Source organism: Drosophila montana, unplaced genomic scaffold (genome assembly GCF_035044405.1).
Source record: "Drosophila montana isolate Dmon_TW-CO22-7 unplaced genomic scaffold, ASM3504440v1 contig_84_1, whole genome shotgun sequence".
NCBI lineage: Eukaryota > Metazoa > Arthropoda > Insecta > Diptera > Drosophilidae > Drosophila > Drosophila montana.
The window spans coordinates 68,161-91,375 of record NW_026999138.1 but is presented as its reverse complement, the minus strand read 5'-3'; the positions used below and the strand labels follow the sequence as shown (position 1 = coordinate 91,375).

Here is a 23,215-nt window from a genome sequence, read left to right as displayed (position 1 = left end):
ATGGTCGACAAAACGAGTTTCTTGCTTACTATTTAATACATTATACATACGATATGAAAATTCAATGTTAAAAGCCTAGTTAGAATACACAATTTTCTAATAGCATCACCGACCGATGGAGGTGTTTTATTTGCCAGACGGGCCAGCTGTGCTTTTCACAGCCAATTTTGTCAGTAACGCTATTAGAGCCTTAAGCTAATAAGAAGAGTGTTAGTAGAGAAAAAAATGCTCTTAAGTAAAGTTAAAAATAATCTTAATTTACTATGTTATTTAAGAAAATACAATAGATCGAAAAAAGAAAGAAAGTAGTAGTTCAAGTAAAGTAAAGAGATAGTAACGGGAAATCACCGACCCACCCGGTGGGGGAAAATTTATAGCCTGTCTGGCAAACTATGTATCGGCAAACCAAAGGTATCCTGAAAGCAATGATTTTATTACGGGTAGAGAAAATTCGGTAGAGAAAACGTGATGCAAACTATTGTAATTTTTACATAACACGCGAAAAGGATTGGGCATAGCGTCGTCTGTTGTGCACGTAGATAAGAATAAGGTGCTTCAATTCCCGTTCCTTCTAGACCAACCAGGAATTATCGCCCCTTATTCTTATCTACGTGCACAACAGACGACGCTATGCCCAATCCTTTTCGCGTGTTATGTAAAAATTACAATAGTTTGCATCACGTTTTCTCTACCGAATTTTCTCTACCCGTAATAAAATCATTGCTTTCAGGATACCTTTGGTTTGCCGATACATAGTTTGCCAGACAGGCTATAAATTTTCCCCCACCGGGTGGGTCGGTGATTTCCCGTTACTATCTCTTTACTTTACTTGAACTACTACTTTCTTTCTTTTTTCGATCTATTGTATTTTCTTAAATAACATAGTAAATTAAGATTATTTTTAACTTTACTTAAGAGCATTTTTTTCTCTACTAACACTCTTCTTATTAGCTTAAGGCTCTAATAGCGTTACTGACAAAATTGGCTGTGAAAAGCACAGCTGGCCCGTCTGGCAAATAAAACACCTCCATCGGTCGGTGATGCTATTAGAAAATTGTGTATTCTAACTAGGCTTTTAACATTGAATTTTCATATCGTATGTATAATGTATTAAATAGTAAGCAAGAAACTCGTTTTGTCGACCATTGATAAAATAAAATAGAAAATAAAATTCCTGGCCAATAGTACCTCCGCGCAAGGCGAGATATCGTCGTCCTCACCCTTTGATGGCCCGCCGTCGGGGCATTGTGACACTCCCGCAGGACTCTTTGCCTTCGATTGCCGGCGACGCACAATTTCCACGGTACGTAGTCCTCGTCCTCGGCTCTGTGCCCCAAGTGGCGGTAGATTTGGCCGTTCTCGACAGCGTAGTCCGGGTACTTCTCTGGCTCCTTAGTGAGTTTTTCCAGCATGCATGCGGTCCATGAGGTCGGCTATGACGTCGAACATATAACCCTCCAAATAGCACCTCAACTTACGGATTGACCAAACTAAAGCTAGACGTTCCTTCTCCGTGGCTGAATAATTGATCTCCGACTTCGTGAGGTTCCTACTGACGTACCAATGACTCGCTCCTCCTCGTCGATTTTTTGTGTAAGAACGGCACCGAGGCCATGATCGCTAGCGTCCGTTTGCAGCACGAATTACTTGCTGAAATCCGGGCATGCGAAGATCGGCGCTGTCGTGAGTCGCTCCTTGAGCTGTTCCAACGCATCCTGCTGCTCTACGCCCCACGACCATGCCTTCTCCTTTTTCAGGAAAGCGGTCATCGGCTGCACCACCGACCCAAAATTGGTCACGAAGCGTCGATACCACGAGGCCATCCCCAGGCATTGCCGCAGCTCCTTTCAACTCGATGGGGCCGTCAGCCTTTGATTCGCGAGCACCTTTGAGAGGTTTGTGCGGATTCCTTCGCCACTTACCACATGCCCCAAATACCCCAGCTCTTTCCGGAAGAACCCGCATTTCTCCCTGATTAGCCTCAAGTTCGCTTCCCCCTGCCGTCGTAACACTTCTTTCATATTGGCCACATGCTGCTCCTTGGTCGCGCCTTTGACGATGATGTCATCCAGATAGGCGAAAGCGTGGGGCTCCATTTGCGGCCCTATCACCGAATCCAATGCCCTCTGGAATGTGGCGCACGCCGAGTGCAGACCGATGGGCATCACCTTCCACTGCTTTAGTTTCCGTCCTGGAAACGTAAACGTGGTATACTGCCTGCTCCATTCTTCCATGGGTATCTGCCAATATCCTTGCTTCAGATCCAGCGTCGATTTGTAGCGCAGCACTCGCGCGTAGGTGCTCTAAAATATGATTTATCCGGGGTACTGGGTATGTGTCCGGTCTTCGCCATTCTCCACTATACGGGTTTCGGGACGGCTCGATGGCTCCCGTAGGGAGCCATTCCTCCACCTGCTCGCCGATGACGCGCTGCATCACCGGGTTCCTCGGGTAGTACCTCTGCTTGATGGGCTCGTTGTCCTTCATCACAATACGATGGCTGGCTATGTGGGACTCGCCCTTCAGCCCTCGAATCGCGCCAACTCCGCCTCCAGAAGCACCTGCAGGCTTGGCTTCATATCTGCTGTGCTCGCTGTTGGGTCCCTCCTCCCCACACCCTTCACCGCTACTAACCTCGTGACTAATTCCCGACTCCTTCTGAGGTGCGTGGTTGATCCTCCTGCCCGCTGGATCCATCCACCCTTCCCAGCATCGCGCTTTTAGGTGCTGATCCACGCGTAGGCCCCGAATCCCTCCACTGCTGACCTCTGTCAACGCCTGCCCTTTTACCCTAACCCCTGGCCCTTTAGGCACACCCGTGTTGTCTGACCGCGCCACTAACGGCATTTTGGACACATTGCTGTGCAACCGCGGCTCCACTGGCACCCTAGACATACCATTATCGTATGTCTGGCATCTCCGGGACCCTCTCCACGGGACGGACTGCCGCCCCTGCCTAATGCCTAACCTCGCCTCCGGGATCGCCTCCGCAGGGCAACCAGTCGCCCCTTCCCTAATTCCCAGTCTCTCTGGCGTTCTCAGCGTCATCTCGCTGTCTCCACATCGTATCCTGGTGCCTATCGCGTGGAGAAAGTCCATGCCTTGAATCACCTGGTCTACCATTGACGCCATTATTAGTAGAGGCACGCCGATCGTGCGACCCGCTAAGCTGATTTCCGCGTGCATCATCCGCGCGACATCTAGCCCAGAGCCGTCCGCTGGCCGTATCCTAGTTTGCGCCTCCCTAATCTCCACGTTCTTCGCCACCTTTGCCTCGCAGGCACCACTGATGAAAGATCGGGTAGCACCGGTGTCGAGTGTCGCCGCGTACTCCTCCTCGCCGATTTTGATCGTCGCGACGACACGACCCCCTCGAGTCGCAAAATATCTACTGATTCCGGGATCCGCTGACATCGCTGCCCATCAGCTCCCGGTCCGGATGGCGCCGCTACCCGTTTCCCTGAGCCGGTCGTCTACAGCATTACTGGCTGCTCACCCCTCTAGTACCGCGTTGCGTAAAAAGACTACCTGAGGGTTGGGACCTTCCCTCCTAAAAAGCCCCTCTTGCCCGCACCGAAAGCATATCGGGCGTCACCTAGCCGTTCGTCCAGATTCTTGACCAATCGTATCGGTGGTATCGGTAGTTCACCTGGGACTGCCCACTGAGAGCCACCCCGCCGATGAAGCTACCCTGAACGGGTTGTTTATGCCGGTTGTTGTCTGCGCTTGCCTGTCGCCTAAAGAAATCTAAGAATCCCTCCTTGAACTCATTCCATGACACTTCTCTTAGCCCAGTTGTTATGAACCAACGAGCAGCTTCGCCGATCATGACCTCGTTCATCGGCCTAGGTAGCCTATCTGTGTTGATGTCATAGGATAGGGCCCGATCCTCGATGGCTTAAACGAAGGACAGTGGATCAGTCTGTCCATCGAATCGTATACCCCACTTCCTGACTTGTTCAGGATTGATGCAGTGTCCCCTCAACTCTATTGGTAGGCGCGCTGGTGTTAATGGGACGCCCTCAGCAACTCGAGACGTTCCCGATTCCTTTATCCTATCGCACGCATCACGGGCCTTATAGCTCGGGATCACCGGAACTTCGACCAGATCGGGAGTGCTCAGACTCGGATTCGGATTTCGACCGCCTATCCCATTCAACGGGGTCGGGTTCGGGCTGGACTTTCTGCTCTGGGGTTCGGGTGTATTTGGCCTCTAGCTAGCCCACACTTTGGCCGAGTGCGAACCCCCAGAAACGAAGCTTGCTAACCGACGACGCAAATCTTCGACCCGCCCTAGGTCGCCCGAACTCGCGAGTGATCGCCCCCAGCTCCTCCTATCGTCGCAAGTGGATCCACCGTACGCCCCCCCCTGGATTCTGACACTCACCCGTATCCATCCTTTCGTACGTAACCTCTTATCTTTGTTTATCGGTCCTCCTCTTAGATCTCCGAGTTTCGTTTCCTTCTTTTTGGGTTGCTCTTTTATCTCCGTAAGCTAGTCTGTCCTTCTTGCTCGTCTTGTTTTGATTACTTTATATTGATTTTAATTGTAATTATTTTATTTTGATTTTAATTATTTTACTTATAAATTTTTTATTTTTGCATTATTTTATTGATTTCGTTTTTAACTATTTAATTTTTATTTATTTCGTTTTTAATTATCTTATTATTTATCTCGCTTTATTATTTTTAATCATTTGATTTTAATTAATTAAATTTATTTTTTTTAAATTATTTTATTTTAATTATTTTTATTTAATTATTTTATTTTATTTATTTTTATTTATTTTGTTTTTAAATTACTTTTTTAATTATTTTTATTTAATTATTTTATTTTAATTATTTATATTTAATTATTTTATTTTATTTATTTTTATTTAGTACATTGTTTTTCAACCGAGCCATAAAACAAAAAAAAATCATGTCGCACTTTAGTTGGCCATCCTAAAAAGTGACGCTGCGTACTGGCCTCACACTACAGTCACTTCCTTTTCGCTGCACTCGTCCACTCTTTTCCCGTGGAACTATGTTCTCGCTTAGTAGCTCTCTCGTCATGTGTTTTTTTTGTTTCTTTGCAGGCCGAGTCTTTCTGCTCCATGCTGCACTTCACTCAAGCGTCTAGGTCGTTTTATTTTTTTTTTTTTTCGAACACCAAAAAAAAATCAAAAAAAAAAACTTCAACGCCCTGGCCTCGTCCCCGTCCACTTGCGTTTTAATTGTTCACTTTTGTTATTTTGTTGGTGTATATAAATAGATATCTTCACCACCAGAAAGCAACGTTCAATTTATGCCAAAGCCGTTTAGCACTTCGCACTTTTCACACTATTCCCCGTCGAGCTCGCTTACCGTTCAATTTCAAAGCGTCCCGAGCGATTTGCTCCACGGTGGGCTTTGATAGCTGTGCCGTTTGCACTCGTTTTGCCGATTCTCAGCCGCGAACAGATGCCTGTATGTATGGGCATGTGTTTGTGTGTGAGCGTTAACGCTCTGCTCAAACTCGCGCGCGCCGCTCACTCTACGAGAAGTTTTACGAACGTCCGTTAGTTTTCGAGTCTCTTCTTTATATTTTTTTTCTGTCACTACTTGTCTGGCTGCACGTGTGCGCTTGCTGTTGACACCGCAGTGGGACTTTGCTGTTCCCTTTTCCTATGCCGCGGGCAGCTAACTTTTCAGTTGACGCTACCTTTTGGCCCTAAATGCACTCTGACGCCACAGAATGGTTAGTTTTAGAAAAGGGAACCGCTGTGATCTCTCCGCCGCGGCTAGGAATGCATCAAAAGAGAACAGAAAGCACTTCGATTGTAGGAACTCTCGATAATTTAATCTAGAACATTAGCCCTACTGCACCGTCAATTCTTGACTATCTATCCCTAACATCGCGGTCACTTCGCGATTTCTTTTTTTTTGTATGTCTTTTTCGTTACGTCCACACGTCTAATACTCACGCTCGAAAAAATCAAAAGTGAAGCTGCTGATCAGCCTCTCCGTCTTACGACCCTCTTCGCCTTACGGAGAAAACTATCTTCTTAAGCCTATTCGCTATTATATTTATTTCGAAATCGGTCTCTCTTAACTTAAATCCTCTTCGCTTATTATCTTAAATGATTGGTTTTAATATATTTTAGACTCCACTATGTTCGTATGTTAGGCGGTATGACTACTGCCCTTGTAATTGTGACCCTGCGTTACAAGTTTAGGTTGCGGCAACAAAATTTAGATTTCGCAATGCCTATGGTATGGTTCGCGTTCTTTAGACACTCGGTCACCAATTTCAGGTATTTCAGATGCATTTGAATATCTGCCGATTTTATAAGTAAGTCGTCCAGGCATACAAACACGTTTGTGGTGAGGGCTAGCTTAAAGCTTTCTTCGTCGCTTAACGCAAATTTACCCGTTCTTATCTTTAAGGCTTCAGTCAACGGTTTTGAGATCTCGGCGAAGTTCTTTATGAAGCGGCGATAGCACCCCGCCGTACCTAGGAAGCTTCGCAGATGGGTCTGAAAATCTCCCGATATTATAAGTAAGTTTAGCATTTTATCCACCTGGGCCAACACGATCTCCTGTTTGGCCGGTGACAACGGATAATACCTATCCTTCACGGGCTTAGCTCCCTCGATCAGCTGTATTCGATGCTGCAACAGGTGAGTTTTCCCAAGGCCATCCTTTTCAAATTGAAGAAATCTGCAATTCACGCCTTCCAACTGACTCTTCTGGTCGTTGTCCAAGTCCCACATTTCCGGATCCGTCACGCCGTAGTCGTCGTCTGGGTAATAAGCCACCTCTGGGTTCGTTTCCGGGGAGTTGTAAAATGCGATCACTTTTTTATTACTCCCGTATTTCACAGGCAGAACAACGCGGCCTAAGATTGGGCGATTGGCACCCGCCGCTGTCCTTACCATCGACGCGTATGGCTGCGCTTCCCATTCCAATTCCTCCACTAACTCCCGGCATCCTCGTCCGAGCAGACTGACTGAGGCGTGCATCACAGCGACCTACACATCGGAGATTACCCGTGGGTCTATGCCATCCTCTCGTGTCACAGCGTAATCCTGCGTCTGCGGAAGCGCATACGAGCCTTCACCACTCTTCGGGTGGCCAGCGTCATCCCATCCAGCTGTCGCTCACCAAAAATTCTATTTCGGGCCGACATGCATGCACGAAGTCCTCGACAGAATTCATTGCATCCTCGCCATCGAACTTGACGTTCCAGCGCTCGAGCTTCAGGTACGCTGTTTCTCGTGCGTTGGCACATGCTTCCTCCGGCTGAAAGACATCCGCTCTCTGGTCCTCTTCTCGGAAGTGGTGATTATTCGAATTACGCCAGTTCCTCGCCTGAGCATCTGCAACGTATACTGGGCTGCTGCATGAGTACGCCGCTCCTCGCGCGCCTTGTCTGTGTGGCTTCGGTACCACCGGTGGTGGAAATGCCTCGTGCTGGATCCCTTCTCGCTCTTTCGGGATTGCGCCTGTTCGCTTTTCCGGCACAACGTGTCTCGGTGGCATCGGCGCAGTGTTAGACTATCCGGCGTGGCTCCCTGGCGGCTTAAGCACATCAATGATGCCCTTTATCATCTCCATGAAGCCTGTTCGCATCTCCTAACGGATGGACTCGCTGATTCCAAATGGCAGAGCATGCAGATATAGCTGGTGGGCTTGAGCTATCGCCGCGTTCGCTGCCGATGTGAGTACTGAGTCCTTCGTCGCTTTAGCGAACTCCAGTTTCCGTGCCTGGATCTGTCTGTCAGGAAATCCCCGGAAGCTCACTGGCGTTGGCACCAGAACTCCTGCCGGACGCGGCGGTGGCAGTGCCGACGTTCCGTCAGCGTCACAGGCCCAGTCCGGCACCTGTTCCTCAGCCATGCTAATCTTTTCAGAAAACTGTACCTCTCTCTTCTATAAGGCTTACTAGCTCCAATATAAAAAAAAAACTTCACAAGTAATTCCTATTAAATAAATAAATAAATAAACATCCACCAGCAAATCTTACTAATATTGAATAATTAATAAATAAACATCGACCATAAAATAACTCACAAAAAAAATTGTATGTTTTTATTAATTCAATTTCACTTGTCTACGCATAATCTGGACAGTGGACCACATTTAAGCATTCGTCAAATGCTCAGTCAGTTTGACTGACGAACGGAATTCAAGGAACGCTACCTTGAAGTCTATTTGGCATCTGTCACACTTCTGGGCACCCTTGAGGCATGCTGTGTCACAGGTGCGGCGCAGGATCAAATCTATATCGTCCTGGGTCACGTGTCTCCGAAGCTCATATAACTACGGCCTGCACACACCAAACGTAAATATAGAGTGAGACAAAACAAATAGTAAACAATAAAAAAAACTCTAACCAAAACCTACCCTATTATCACATTCTATCACAAGATGCCTTTGTTATTGCTACCACCAGGCTACGATGAACGATCGCGAACGTTTCGCCAATATGCGAACGTGACTTACTGCCATCGACCACGACAAGAAAAACTTCTCATGCTCATGCAATATTCTGATAATATCTGCCTTCGTCGTGCTTCTCGGATTCCATAACACGATGCGCGATTATGGGCCGCCTACTCGTGCCACATAAGGCATCAGCGGTGTGGATTCTAAAGCCAAGGGAAACTTTTCTTTGTACCTGCAATAATATTTTTAATTATATTTTTTATTTCCGCCCCGACCTAAAAGAAACCGGGTGCTTCTTCGAATTGGGCGTCATACTGTTACGGAATTGCTTGTTTCTCTGTGGGCCACCCCGGCTGGCTCATTGGTTCTCTGGGTGTAGTCCCATCCCTGGCCCGCAGTCCGCATAATCGATATCAACAAAGCTACAACGTCTGCAGCAAAACAGACCTACACAACACTATTAAAAAGGAACCACATAACCGATAACATCAAACAGCCGGAACTATTAACAAATGAACAACACTAACAGCTGTAACAACAAGAACTGGGAACAACAAAGGTGAGACGCTCAATATAAGTTAACAAAAATAAACATTACTAATCAACTTTACTTCCCCAGATCGGGTCCCGGTTCCGGACCCAGCGTTCCTACCTGAGACGATCTCCTGATCTCTCCCCATCAATGGATTTTTAGCCTGACATTGTTTTTCTTCAATATAATATAGTATAATTGGTTGCATTTCTTTAAAATTAATAATAATTAATATTAATTCTTATCGCATTTATCTATGCAGCCATTTACAACCTCATGCAAGCGGACATTTTTCTCAACTTCACCAGGTGCGTATAATTATTTGCATATTTTTATAATTATTGACAAGTAATATTACTTCTTATTGCATGTATCTCTGCAGGTTATCTCCACATAGCTACTTACGTTCTCCTGCAATTGAACATTTATTTTCGACTTCACCAAGCTCATATAATTGTTGCGTTCTCTTATTGTAATTGACCCTTGACCTTAATTTCTAAAATTTCATTTTTCTTACAGAATATGTTTTATTTATCAATATTAAAGTGAGCAGGCGACGAAAACACTGCCAAAGGTTATTGCCAGTCGCCGCGAAAAAAAGGGAAGGGAGACAATTGTAATGTGATCGTTGCACCAATGGAAACAAGATACCCACATAAATGAACCTAGAACCGGGTATGCCAAAAAATCAGTCGCGCAGCAGGTATGTGAGGTATTAAATCGCTTGAATCTACCTTACCCTACCTAAAGAGCTCTCTAGGGGCGGTAAGGGGCGATAGAAAGGGTATTTGAAGGTATGTGTTGTTCGTGCAAATGCAAAATTTTAAACTTTTATATTTACTAGGTGCAAGAACATTTGGGTCGGTCACTCGCTGTTCGCCCTTTAGAAAGTTTTCTTGAATGAAACTAGGCGTAAGTACACATATATATTTATCCAAAAGAACTAAATCTAATAATGGCAAAAAATCTTTCCTTAGCCAGGGGTCTCGAACATGAGTCTACGTCTGAATCTGCCTGCTACTCGAGGCGAGGGTGGACGACATGGAACTGACTCACTCGGATTATGTGGGCGTGGTACGGGACTGACAGCCAAAAAGAAAAAAATTTAACCTGGCTTCGAGCACGGCACGCCCGGCGTTGACCGCTGACTAAATTGAACTCCCTGCTGTATATTTGGGCAGCAACATCATCGGAATTTCGGCACACACATACATGTACGAGGCGCGCACCGTTGCTGCCCATCTGCACAGCAGCACTCTAGGGTCATCGACCCAGTTGTAGGCCAAGGGCATTAGCAAGGGCATCCGATCCGCTCTCTTCCTAATCTCTCTATGAGCGAATCGGTTGCCTAATCATGATCGCTCAATGGCGTTACCCCTGTTAGCTGTTAGTTTGTTACTCCTTACATATACATCCACAAATGCATAATCACTTAATTGCAGTAAACGACCTAGTAATGGTGGGGAAAGTGTTGTTCTTTAGTTGTGGGCTTGTCTAGGAGTTTTTTTTTTATTTTTTCTTTCTTTTAAATCACTTGAGGACTGAAAGTTTGTTGATATTTATTTTAAGGTTTTTATTTTGTTGATGCACTTATGATTTGCTTTCTCGTGTAGTGACCAATGGCCAAGTTGGTTATTGTTCGGAAAAACCTCTGCATTCCCTTTCTTGTTAAGCGACTAATAATCATTCGTTCACCTTCGCGGCGAATTCTATAAGCTAGTTTGTTCACGCGCTCCCATTCTCTTTTTTACTCTCCCACATACCCACACCTGCAAGCTGCGCAATACAGACAACAACGTTCCGTGTGTCTGCTATATACTTCTAGAACATTCGACTATGCTGCCCAAAAATTTAGCTTCGCCAAATTGACTTTCAATCGCCTCGTCAATTAAGTTAGAAGCGCCGATCAGAAACTGCACAATTTAAAAAGTTGAAACAGTGTTTTAAACTCGTGTCCGTTATATAAGACCCCGTTGCTTCTCTTGTAAAATCCAAAACTCAAGTTCTCGAATCGCGAGACAGCCACAAAGGCGATCGCATCCGAATTGCAGAAGCATTGAGTGGTGTGCCGGATAAAATGTGAAAGGTGATATCGTGTCATATTGGTGTGAATATAAGTGATGTTAACCAAAATTTATGTTACAGCGGTTAATATTAGATAACGCGAGTAGCCAGCTTCTGCCAGCGGTTTCGCGTTGTTCCCTTCCGTGTGCTTGCACATTCCGGATTTTTTTTATGTTAATACATTATTTTAAATGAATTGTTTATAATATTAAAACTTTTTTGCTGATACTTGGCAGTTTCTTGGCATGCGCGCATATTAATGGCTAGGTTGGGATTTTAAGTGGATTTTATCGACTGAAAAACATTGCACAGAGGCAAGCGCAACCTTCTCGGCTCTCGCACAAAAGCTGTCTCTCGCCTAGATTGTGAGATGGACTGGCCAATAGTTTAGTTAACTCCTGCACGCTTAGCCGGTGTCTCAATAAATTGATAGGCGCCTGTGACGGGATTGAACAAATATTTTTGTTACCAGTCAATAAATATTAAATCGGGCAGCAGTTTGCAGGTGAAGGCTATTGGAATTACCTTCTCCGAGCTATATCCTTAGATGGCCTTGTATTCTGCAGATGAGTTTTCTCTACCTTTTAGTGTTTCTGTTAATTAATTAACAGCACCGATAATCAGGCCTAAGGTCCTCGAAACTAGGTTGGTGTCTCGGCGAACCGGCCAAACTTTAATTCAAATCCCTATTAATTCTCCTTAATTAATATAACTAAACGACTCTATCAAATTACTAAATTAAATGGAAATGAAAGGAATCTAAAAATTCAATGTCAATAAGAAAGGCTGAACAACCAATTTATAGCGAAATATGTAACACAAAATAGGGGTAGAAGTTCTTGCGACGATTAGTATGCGATAAGAGCTGTAGTAGAAAATTATTATTAAATGGAATATACAACAAATTAAAAATAGTTGCATTAAGCGTATTGAGCATTATGCGTACTGAGCAGAATTGATGACACCACCGCACCAATTACAGACTCTTTCAAAGCGAACACGAAGCTAATTCTGACCGGAGAACCCACAAAGGGTTTCCAGGAGCTTAAGAAGGCGCTCTTATGTGCACCCGTATTGGCGCATCCTGATTTCCGCAAGCACTTTTATATACAATGCGATGCAAGCCAACTTGAAATAGGAGGGGTGTGTAGAAATGCCGTGTACAACTGGTTCGCTTAACGTCAGTTTTATCATTGATTTTTATTAAAATGAAATGAACTAATAGTAGCTAACAAATTCGACTTAGCATAATTATGTTAAAGATAACATAGTCTCAGAGGGAGAGCGCACTCATGCATATATGGTTGCATTAAAGTATTAGTGCGCGTACAGCCATGTACTTCTCGTACATAGCGCCCAGGCATTGCCCGTAGGATGCATGGTCAGTGCTTATGCCGTAAGTAGGCTTAAGACGGTGGCCGTCAAGTGGCTTATTCGAATTACGCCAGTTCCTAGCCTGAGCATCTGCAACGTATACTGGGCTGCTGAATGAGTACAGGATCAAATCTATATCGTCCTGGGTCACTTGTCTCCGAAGCTCATATAACTACGGCCAGCACACACCAAACGTAAATATAGAGTGAGACAAAACAAATAGTAAACAATAAAAAAACTCTAACCAAAACCTACCCTATTATCACATTCTATCACAAGATGCCTTTGTTATTGCGGCTACCACCAGGCTACGATGAACGATCGCGAACGTTTCGCCACTATGCGAACGTGACTTACTGCCATCGACCACGACAAGAAAAACTTCTCATGCTCATGCAATATTCTGATAATATCTGCCTTCGTCGTGCTTCTCGGATTCCATAACACGATGCGCGATTATGGGCCGCCTACTCGTGCCACATAAGGCATCAGCGGTGTGGATTCTAAAGCCAAGGGAAACTTTTCTTTGTACCTGCAATAATATTTTTAATTATATTTTTTATTTCCGCCCCGACCTAAAAGAAACCGGGTGCTTCTTCGAATTGGGCGTCATACTGTTACGGAATTGCTTGTTTCTCTGTGGGCCACCCCGGCTGGCTCATTGGTTCTCTGGGTGTAGTCCCATCCCTGGCCCGCAGTCCGCATAATCGATATCAACAAAGCTACAACGTCTGCAGCAAAACAGACCTACACAACACTATTAAAAAGGAACCACATAACCGATAACATCAAACAGCCGGAACTATTAACAAATGAACAACACTAACAGCTGTAACAACAAGAACTGGGAACAACAAAGGTGAGACGCTCAATATAAGTTAACAAAAATAAACATTACTAATCAACTTTACTTCTCCAGATCGGGTCCCGGTTCCGGAACCAGCGTTCCTACCTGAGACGATCTCCTCTCCCTCATTTTGGCCACTAGATGGCCTTCATTAGCCCGTGTCGGCTGTCAAGGCCCCTCTCCCCATCAATGGATTTTTAGCCTGACATTGTTTTTCTTCAATATAATATAGTATAATTGGTTTGCATTTCTTTAAAATTAATAATAACTAATATTAATTCTTATCGCATTTATCTATGCAGCCATTTACAACCTCATGCAAGCGGACATTTTTCTCAACTTCACCAGGTGCGTATAATTATTTGCATATTTTTATAATTATTGACAAGTAATATTACTTCTTATTGCATGTATCTCTGCAGGTTATCTCCACATAGCTATTTACGTTCTCCTGCAAGTGAACATTTATTTTCGACTTCAACAAGCTCATATAATTGTTGCGTTCTCTTATTGTTATTGACCTTTGACCTTAATTTCTAAAATTTCATTTTTCTTACAGAATATGTTTTATTTATCAATATTAAAGTGAGCAGGCGACGAAAACACTGCCAAAGGTTATTGCCAGTCGCCGCGAAAAAAAGGGAAGGGAGACAATTGTAATGTGATCGTTGCACCAATGGAAACAAGATACCCACATAAATGAACCTAGAACCGGGTATGCCAAAAAATCAGTCGCGCAGCAGGTATGTGAGGTATTAAATCGCTTGAATCTACCTTACCCTACCTAAAGAGCTCTCTAGGGGCGGTAAGGGGCGATAGAAAGGGTATTTGAAGGTATGTGTTGTTCGTGCAAATGCAAAATTTTAAACTTTTATATTTACTAGGTGCAAGAACATTTGGGTCGGTCACTCGCTGTTCGCCCTTTAGAAAGTTTTCTTGAATGAAACTAGGCGTAAGTACACATATATATTTATCCAAAAGAACTAAATCTAATAATGGCAAAAAATCTTTCCTTAGCCAGGGGTCTCGAACATGAGTCTACGTCTGAATCTGCCTGCTACTCGAGGCGAGGGTGGACGACATGGAACTGACTCACTCGGATTATGTGGGCGTGGTACGGGACTGACAGCCAAAAAGAAAAAAATTTAACCTGGCTTCGAGCACGGCACGCCCGGCGTTGACCGCTGACTAAATTGAACTCCCTGCTGTATATTTGGGCAGCAACATCATCGGAATTTCGGCACACACATACATGTACGAGGCGCGCACCGTTGCTGCCCATCTGCACAGCAGCACTCTAGGGTCATCGACCCAGTTGTAGGCCAAGGGCATTAGCAAGGGCATCCGATCCGCTCTCTTCCTAATCTCTCTATGAGCGAATCGGTTGCCTAATCATGATCGCTCAATGGCGTTACCCCTGTTAGCTGTTAGTTTGATACTCCTTACATATATATCCACAAATGCATAATCACTTAATTGCAGTAAACGACCTAGTAATGGTGGGGAAAGTGTTGTTCTTTAGTTGTGGGCTTGTCTAGGAGTTTTTTTTTTATTTTTTCTTTCTTTTAAATCACTTGAGGACTGAAAGTTTGTTGATATTTATTTTTAGGTTTTTATTTTGTTGATGCACTTATGATTTGCTTTCTCGTGTAGTGACCAATGGCCAAGTTGGTTATTGTTCGGAAAAACCTCTCCATTCCCTTTCTTGTTAAGCGACTAATAATCATTCGTTCACCTTCGCGGCGAATTCTATAAGCTAGTTTGTTCACGCGCTCCCATTCTCTTTTTTACTCTCCCACATACCCACACCTGCAAGCTGCGCAATACAGACAACAACGTTCCGTGTGTCTGCTATATACTTCTAGAACATTCGACTATGCTGCCCAAAAATTTAGCTTCGCCAAATTGACTTTCAATCGCCTCGTCAATTAAGTTAGAAGCGCCGATCAGAAACTGCACAATTTAAAAAGTTGAAACAGTGTTTTAAACTCGTGTCCGTTATATAAGACCCCGTTGCTTCTCTTGTAAAATCCAAAACTCAAGTTCTCGAATCGCGAGACAGCCACAAAGGCGATCGCATCCGAATTGCAGAAGCATTGAGTGGTGTGCCGGATAAAATGTGAAAGGTGATATCGTGTCATATTGGTGTGAATATAAGTGATGTTAACCAAAATTTATGTTACAGCGGTTAATATTAGATAACGCGAGTAGCCAGCTTCTGCCAGCGGTTTCGCGTTGTTCCCTTCCGCGTGCTTGCACATACCGGACGAGTCTGGCTGGCCATTCTGGCCGCCTAATCCCACGATAGTCTCTAATATGTAAGAGCAAGAAATTCAGTGAACCGCTCATGCACACGGAACAGAAAACGTGTGACCTATGAGCGCTAACTTGGTGCCATTGGCAGGAACACCTGAACCGTCGTCACCAGCTTAACGCAGTGAGCGCTGCTCCAAATGGACTCAGCGCACATGAAACCTTTCATTGTTTATTAAACATTTAAATTTTCCGTCCATATTAATTACAGTCAAGTTTTTAATTTTTTTTTATGTTAATACATTATTTTAAATGAATTGTTTATAATATTAAAACTTTTTTGCTGATACTTGGCAGTTTCTTGGCATGCGCGCATATTAATGGCTAGGTTGGGATTTTAAGTGGATTTTATCGACTGAAAAACATTGCACAGAGGCAAGCGCAACCTTCTCGGCTCTCGCACAAAAGCTGTCTCTCGCCTAGATTGTGAGATGGACTGGCCAATAGTTTAGTTAACTCCTGCTCGCTTAGCCGGTGTCTCAATAAATTGATAGGCGCCTGTGACGGGATTGAACAAATATTTTTGTTACCAGTCAATAAATATTAAATCGGGCAGCAGTTTGCAGGTGAAGGCTATTGGAATTACCTTCTCCGAGCTATATCCTTAGATGGCCTTGTATTCTCCAGATGAGTTTTCTCTACCTTTTAGTGTTTCTGTTAATTAATTAACAGCACCGATAATCAGGCCTAAGGTCCTCGAAACTAGGTTGGTGTCTCGGCGAACCGGCCAAACTTTAATTCAAATCCCTATTAATTCTCCTTAATCACTATAACTAAACTAATCTATCAAATTACTAAATTAAATGGAAATGAAAGGAATCTAAAAATTCAATATCAATAAGAAAGGCTGAACAACCAATTTTAAAGCGAAATATGTGACACAAAATAGGGGTAGAAGTTCTTGCGACGATTAGTATGCGATAAGAGCTGTAGTAGAAAATTATTATTAAATGGAATATACAACAAATTAAAAATAGTTGCATTAAGCGTATTGAGCATTATGCGTACTGAGCAGAATTGATGACACCACCGCACCAATTACAGACTCTTTCAAAGCGAACACGAAGCTAATTCTGACCGGAGAACCCACAAAGGGTTTCCAGGAGCTTAAGAAGGCGCTCTTATGTGCACCCGTATTGGCGCATCCTGATTTCCGCAAGCACTTTTATATACAATGCGATGCAAGCCAACTTGAAATAGGAGGGGTGTGTAGAAATGCCGTGTACAACTGGTTCGCTTAACGTCAGTTTTATCATTGATTTTTATTAAAATGAAATGAACTAATAGTAGCTAACAAATTCGACTTAGCATAATTATGTTAAAGATAACATAGTCTCAGAGGGAGAGCGCACTCATGCATATATGGTTGCATTAAAGTATTAGTGCGCGTACAGCCATGTACTTCTCGTACATAGCGCCCAGGCATTGCCCGTAGGATGCATGGTCAGTGCTTATGCCGTAAGTAGGCTTAAGACGGTGGCCGTCAAGTGGCTGAACATATTACATTTAATCGAGTCATTGACTTGCGCTTATGTTTTGATTGTTTATATCCATTGTTGTCAATGTCAATATTTAAGATTGTAACAAAGTGTTAAAATGCGCATGCATGAATACACTCCAGATGATTTACAAAATATCATCAATAAATATTCAACCTATATAACAATCACTGATCTAATAGCAGTAGCTTGAATTAAAGTGTTATTAAATCGCACAATCGCACAATCGACATCAACAAAGCTACAACGTCTGTAGTAAAACAGACCTACACAACACTATTAAAACCGGAACCAGCGTTCCTACCTGAGACGATCTCCTCTCCCTCATTTTGGCCACTAGATGGCCTTCATTAGCCCTTGTCGGCTGTCAAGGCCCCTCTCCCCATCAATGGATTTTTAGCCTGACATTGTTTTTCTTCAATATAATATAGTATAATTGGTTGCATTTCCTTAAAATTAATTATAATTAATATTAATTCTTATCGCATTTATCTATTCAGCCATTTACAACCTCATGCAAGCGGACATTTTTCTCAACTTCACCAGGTGCGTATAATTATTTGCATATTTTTATAATTATTGACAAGTAATATTACTTCTTATTGCAGGTTATCTCCACATAGCTATTTACGTTCTCCTGCAAGTGAACATTTATTTTCGACTTCACCAGGCTCATATAATTGTTGCGTTCTCTTATTGTTATTGACCTTTGACCTTAATTTCTAAAATTTCATTTTTCTTACAGAATATGTTTTATTTATCAATATTAAAGTGAGCAGGCGACGAAAACACTGCCAAAGGTTATTGCCAGTCGCCGCGAAAAAAAGGGAAGGGAGACAATTGTAATGTGATCGTTGCACCAATGGAAACAAGATACCCACATAAATGAACCTAGAACCGGGAATGCCAAAATAATCAGTCGCGCAGCAGGTATGTGAGGTATTAAATCGCTTGAATCTACCTTACCCTACCTAAAGAGCTCTCTAGGGGCGGTAAGGGGCGATAGAAAGGGTATTTGAAGGTATGTGTTGTTCGTGCAAATGCAAAATTTTAAACTTTTATATTTACTAGGTGCAAGAACATTTGGGTCGGTCACTCGCTGTTCGCCCTTTAGAAAGTTTTCTTGAGTGAAACTAGGCGTAAGTACACATATATATTTATCCAAAAGAACTAAATCTAATAATGGCAAAAAATCTTTTCTTAGTCAGGGGTCTCGAACGTGAGTCTACGTCTGGGCAGCAACATCGTCGGAATTTCGGCACACACATACATGTACGAGGCGCGCACCGTTGCTGCCCATCTGCACAGCAGCACTCTAGGGTCATCGACCCAGTTGTAGGCCAAGGGCATTAGCAAGGGCATCCGATCCGCTCTCTTCCTAATCTCTCTATGAGCGAATCGGTTGCCTAATCATGATCGCTCAATGGCGTTACCCCTGTTAGCTGTTAGTTTGTTACTCCTTACATATATATCCACAAATGCATAATCACTTAATTGCAGTAAACGACCTAGTAGTGGTGGGGAAAGTGTTGTTCTTTAGTTGTGGGCTTGTCTAGGAGTTTTTTTTTTTTTATTTTTCTTTCTTTTAAATCACTTGAGGACTGAAAGTTTGTTGATATTTATTTTAAGGTTTTTATTTTGTTGATGCATCTATGATTTGCTTTCTCGTGTAGTGACCAATGGCCAAGTTTGCTATTGTTCGGAAAAACCTCTGCATTCTCTTTCTTGTTAAGCGACTAATAATCATTCGTTCACCAATAGTTTCGTTAACTCCTGCTCGCTTAGCCGGTGTCTCAATCAATTGATAGGCGCCTGTGACGGGATTGAACAAATATTTTTGTTACCAGTCAATAAATATTAAATCGGGCAGCAGTTTGCAGGTGAAGGCTATTGGAATTACCTTCTCCGAGCTATATCCTTAGATGACCTTGTATTCTGCAGATGAGTTTTCTCAACCTTTTGGTGTTTCTGTTAATTAATTAACAGCACCGATAATCAGGCCTAAGGTCCTCGAAACTAGGTTGGTGTCTCGGCGAACCGGCCAAACTTAAATTCAAATCCCTATTAATTCTCCTAAATCACTATAACTAAACTACTCTATCAAATTACTAAATTAAATGGAAATGAAAGGAATCTAAAAATTCAATGTCAATAACCAATTTTAAAGCGAAATATGTGACACAAAATAGGGGTAGAAGTTCTTGCGACGATTAGTATGCGATAAGAGCTGTAGTAGAAAATTATTATTAAATGGAATATACAACAAATTAAAAATAGTTGCATTAAGCATGCCTACTGAGCAGAATTGATGACACCACCGCACCAATTACAGACTCTTTCAAAGCGAACACGAAGCTAATTCTGACCGGAGAACCCACAAAGGGTTTCCAGGAGCTTAAGAAGGCGCTCTTATGTGCACCCGTATTGGCGCATCCTGATTTCCGCAAGCACTTTTATATACAATGCGATGCAAGCCAACTTGAAATAGGAGGGGTGTGTAGAAATGCCGTGTACAACTGGTTCGCTTAACGTAAGTTTTATCATTGATTTTTATTAAAATGAAATGAACTAATAGTAGCTAACGAATTCGACTTAGCATAATTATGTTAAAGATAACATACTCTGAGAGGGAGAGCGCACTCATGCATATATGGTTGCATTAAAGTGTTAGTGCGCGTGCAGCTATGTACATCTCGTAAATAGCACTCCCGGGCATTGCCCGGGTCAGTGCTTATGCCGTAAGTCGGCATTAGACGGTGGCCGTCAAGTGGCTGAACATAATACATTTAATCGAGTCATTGACTTGCGCATATGTTTTGTTTGCTTACATCCATTGTTGTCAATGTCAATATTTAAGATTGTAACAAAGTGTTAAAATGCGCATGCATGAATACACTCCAGATGATTTAAAAAAGATTATCAATAAATATTTAACCTATATTACAATCACTGATCTAATAGCAGTAGCTTGAATTAAAGTGTTATTAAATAGGGAGAACGACCTTACTTACGTGGTTATCTTCTTGGCCCTCTTATGCTTCATCCAAGCGGTTTCAAGAAGTCTAAGGAGAGGAGGAGTTAACACGATCAGCCAACAACAAACAAGTAGCCAAACTGATCATGCATTGCACAACGTGTGTGGATATTGCACAACATCAACAGAAGTTCTGTCAGCGGCAATGTGGCAGGCAACGCTTCACGCTGTAAGCAATCGTTGTGCAACACCGTGCACGAGGCAGGGGGTAAGCACTTTAGGGCATAGGACTAGCTTTGGTTATAAGAGACTGTGTTCCTAGAGTTATTGATTTTTGGAAATAAATCGCGTCGGTCATCGCCACGCGATATTTACACGAATTCTTCTCACTTTCCGCAACATCGCTTATGATAAATATTTTTCCGCCCAGGAGCTGTTCAATTTATATTCATAATAATGCAATTTGTCGTGACTCAAAGTAAATTGGATATATATATATACATATGTATGCATGTGCACACGCGCCATGAATCACCTATACGTGCGGCGTGGAACCAAAAAAATCATAAACATATGCGATGAAAGCGATAAATACATATATATCTTTCAGTGCAAACACGGCAAACACATGTTATGAACTGTGTATTCACAGAAAATTTATTAAAGAAAAGTGGGCAAACTTTAAAAATTAAATGAAATTAAAAATATTACACAAATTTTACGGACAACCGACAGCATTATTACTATTGCTCTTTCGGATTGGGGTGGGGGTGCTGTGTCCGAAGGCTTTAGTTATATAAACTTAATTATTATAGACTCCCTGCTGAAACAAAATTGCTGAAGCATAACTTACGATTGAAAATACAAAAAGTGAAAAAAAAAACCAAAACCTGTCTTACAGAGTAGTAACTGTGTGCATCCACACATCGGCAAGGCTCCTTATAACTGAACAGCTGCCTGATGTTGGCATTATCTGTGATGTAAAGCGATCCTTGTGTTCTTGTACCTTCCCATTAACGGAAACTTCAATCTACATTTTAAATTACAAATATATACTGCATTTATTACTTCTCTTTCAATGACTCCCTTGGTGTATTCGATAGTTTTACTTTGTTTATAATAGAATTTTGAATTTAAGTAAGATACTTTTCAATGTACAATAAATATAATAAAAAAATATTTTTTGGCTGGTTCGAAGTCCGTGTTTGTAAAGACAATCAATGAAAACAATTTTGCTTTCAATATATTTCGGTTGCACATCGGCGAACCGTCTTCAAAGCACTAACACCAAAATACAATAAAAATTAAAAAATTAACAATTAGAATACAATAATTAAACATTTTACATACATTATTTTAAACGTCTGCGCTTTTTGTGTGCTGTTCTTGTTTTAAGATTGTTGTTTCATCAAAATTTGGTGTGTGGTTGCTTTTCGTACAATGGGTCATAAGTGCTGTTTTCTGTATATTATTTTGATTATTCAATTTGAAGTCCAACAACTTTCCTCGCCAAAATGAGAATAGCCCATGGGCGATAACTGTATTCTGTCGTGATGGCTCTTTCGTTTTGCGCTCCTTGCAGATGTGGGTATGTAAGAGAGTGAAAAATGAGAATGGGTGCGCGTGAACACACTGGCATATTGAGTTCAATAACAACAATAACCAACTTGGCCATTGGTCACTACAAGTGAAAGCAAATCATAGGTTCTCTAAGAGTTATGCATAAATTAAAAAAAAACCGTTCATCAACAAAATAAAAACCTTAAAATAAATAATGCATACTTCAATAACAAACTTTCAGCCCTCAAGTGATTTAAAAGAAAGAAAAAATAAAAAAAAAACTCCCAGACTAGCCCACAACTTAAGAACAACATTGTCCCGACCATTACTAGGTCGTTTACTGCAATTAAGTGATTATGCAGTAACAAACTAACAACTAATATTTATTACTTAAAAGTGCTTTTGGTGCTCAATCAGTTGCGAGTGCAAATTCTCCCTTGTATAAGCCGAAAACTCAAAGCAGTTTAAAGTATGAGAAACTGCTGATTTGCTTGGACCGTTCTCGCCAAAAGTTTGCACCCGCTCCGTTTTATTTTTATTCTTTTGTAACGATTGACGATTAACGATGACTTTAACAATGATATGCGTAGTATCACTAACTATACAATGCATAGACATGTCAAACAGCGGAATAATCGGATCCCGATAAATCGTCAACGACAGAGCCCCATGGGTACCCGCGACCATTTTAGTGTGCCCAGATAGAGTAAGACTGCTGAGAGTTGCAGCCGAACGCTGGCCTCGAAAACCGAACGTTCAGTACGAAGCCGCATCTCGCTCAGCGCACTCGCTGCGGCTGATGCTATTTCGTAATATATGTACATATGTTAGTATTAAATCTTTTCAGCCCAAATACATACATATGTGTGTATGCGTGTGCAGAGTGTGCCTCGCTCACACTTATTGCTTTGCGCACTTGTGCGCACAAGTAGATCGCGGCGTTTGTCGCGAGCCAGATATTTTTTCTTCAATTGTGTGCCCTTTGTGCCTGTGGCACACACAATCAAATGCTCTATCATGTATTTCTTCGTCCAGTCAGGCATAATTAGAAAAATCTGATTTATTTATATTTAATAAAAACTTAAATGACCCAAATGAAATATTTACATTATATATTCTAATATTTTTGTTTACTGAGGGGACCTATTTTGCTTAAAATAAAAAAATGACTATGTCATATTTCTCCAAGGGTAATTCCTCGTCGGATTGTCGAAAAATGCTAAGAAAATACCAAATATTGAAAATGTTCAATTTTTGCGACTTGCTACTTGTGCACACGCACGCTCTTTCGAGTAAGCAGTTGGGTGACATTATTAAAGGGTTTGGCCTGTTCATATGCAAAACTCCTATTTTCCATGCTTGTTGTAAGGGTAAGGCATGAACGTTGGCATGTGTGCATAATAACTTTTAGGGCCTGCCAAGCACACACACTTACACACTTTTCTATATGGATAGAAGCATTTATGCGTTTGTGTGCGTGTGGGTTGCCTGCCTGCCTGCCCGATGCAAATTTGACCAAATTTGAAGTTTTTGGCACTTCTGAATTTTGAGCTCTACACACACACACGCACACACACAAATGTGTGCGAATGAGCCGATCAAGGGTTTGTCGTGAGACAGAGATATTTTCATCAGCGTAAATT

At 42.3% G+C, this 23,215-nt stretch overlaps 1 protein-coding gene and 3 long non-coding RNA genes across 8 annotated transcripts; 3 read left to right on the top strand and 1 right to left on the bottom strand.

Moving 5' to 3' along the window:
- Positions 1-1,643: 1,643 nt before the first annotated feature.
- LOC135440114 (uncharacterized) lies at positions 1,644-3,414 on the bottom strand. Its single transcript, XM_064699119.1, has 4 exons — positions 2,969-3,414; positions 2,413-2,887; positions 1,923-2,303; positions 1,644-1,844 (listed from the first exon to the last, which is right to left on the bottom strand). The coding sequence occupies exons 1-4, from the start codon at positions 3,412-3,414 to the stop codon at positions 1,644-1,646; spliced, it is 1,503 nt and encodes a 500-aa protein (XP_064555189.1).
- Positions 3,415-9,443: 6,029 nt separating this feature from the next.
- LOC135440107 (uncharacterized) lies at positions 9,444-11,168 on the top strand. The gene is made up of 3 exons (XR_010438235.1): positions 9,444-9,853; positions 9,919-11,027; positions 11,087-11,168. It is a non-coding gene; the product is annotated as an uncharacterized LOC135440107 (long non-coding RNA).
- A 1,969-nt stretch (positions 11,169-13,137) lies between these two features.
- Positions 13,138-17,062, top strand: LOC135440112 (uncharacterized). 5 transcript variants are annotated; one of them, XR_010438249.1, is made up of 6 exons: positions 13,138-13,238; positions 13,299-13,457; positions 13,529-13,574; positions 13,649-14,178; positions 14,244-15,352; positions 15,412-17,062. It is a non-coding gene; the product is annotated as an uncharacterized LOC135440112 (long non-coding RNA). The 5 variants fall into 5 exon arrangements; XR_010438250.1 differs by having other exon boundaries at positions 13,299-13,574; positions 13,649-13,722; positions 13,786-14,178; XR_010438251.1 differs by having other exon boundaries at positions 13,299-13,574; positions 13,649-14,060; positions 14,111-14,178.
- Positions 17,063-17,097: 35 nt separating this feature from the next.
- On the top strand, positions 17,098-18,213 carry LOC135440113 (uncharacterized). The gene is made up of 3 exons (XR_010438253.1): positions 17,098-17,468; positions 17,539-17,584; positions 17,647-18,213. It is a non-coding gene; the product is annotated as an uncharacterized LOC135440113 (long non-coding RNA).
- The last annotated feature ends 5,002 nt before the right edge of the window (positions 18,214-23,215 follow it).

Excerpts from the sequence above, each read along its gene's own strand:
- LOC135440114 (XM_064699119.1), bottom strand. The coding sequence starts at position 3,414 with ATGTCAGCGGATCCCGGAATCAGTAGATATTTTGCGACTCGAGGGGGT. Across the intron at positions 2,304-2,412 it reads AGCGCGTCATCGGCGAGCAG|AGCACCTACGCGCGAGTGCT; the intron begins GTGGAGGAATGG and ends ATCATATTTTAG. Across the intron at positions 1,845-1,922 it reads TGGGGTATTTGGGGCATGTG|GAGCTGCGGCAATGCCTGGG; the intron begins GTAAGTGGCGAA and ends TCGAGTTGAAAG.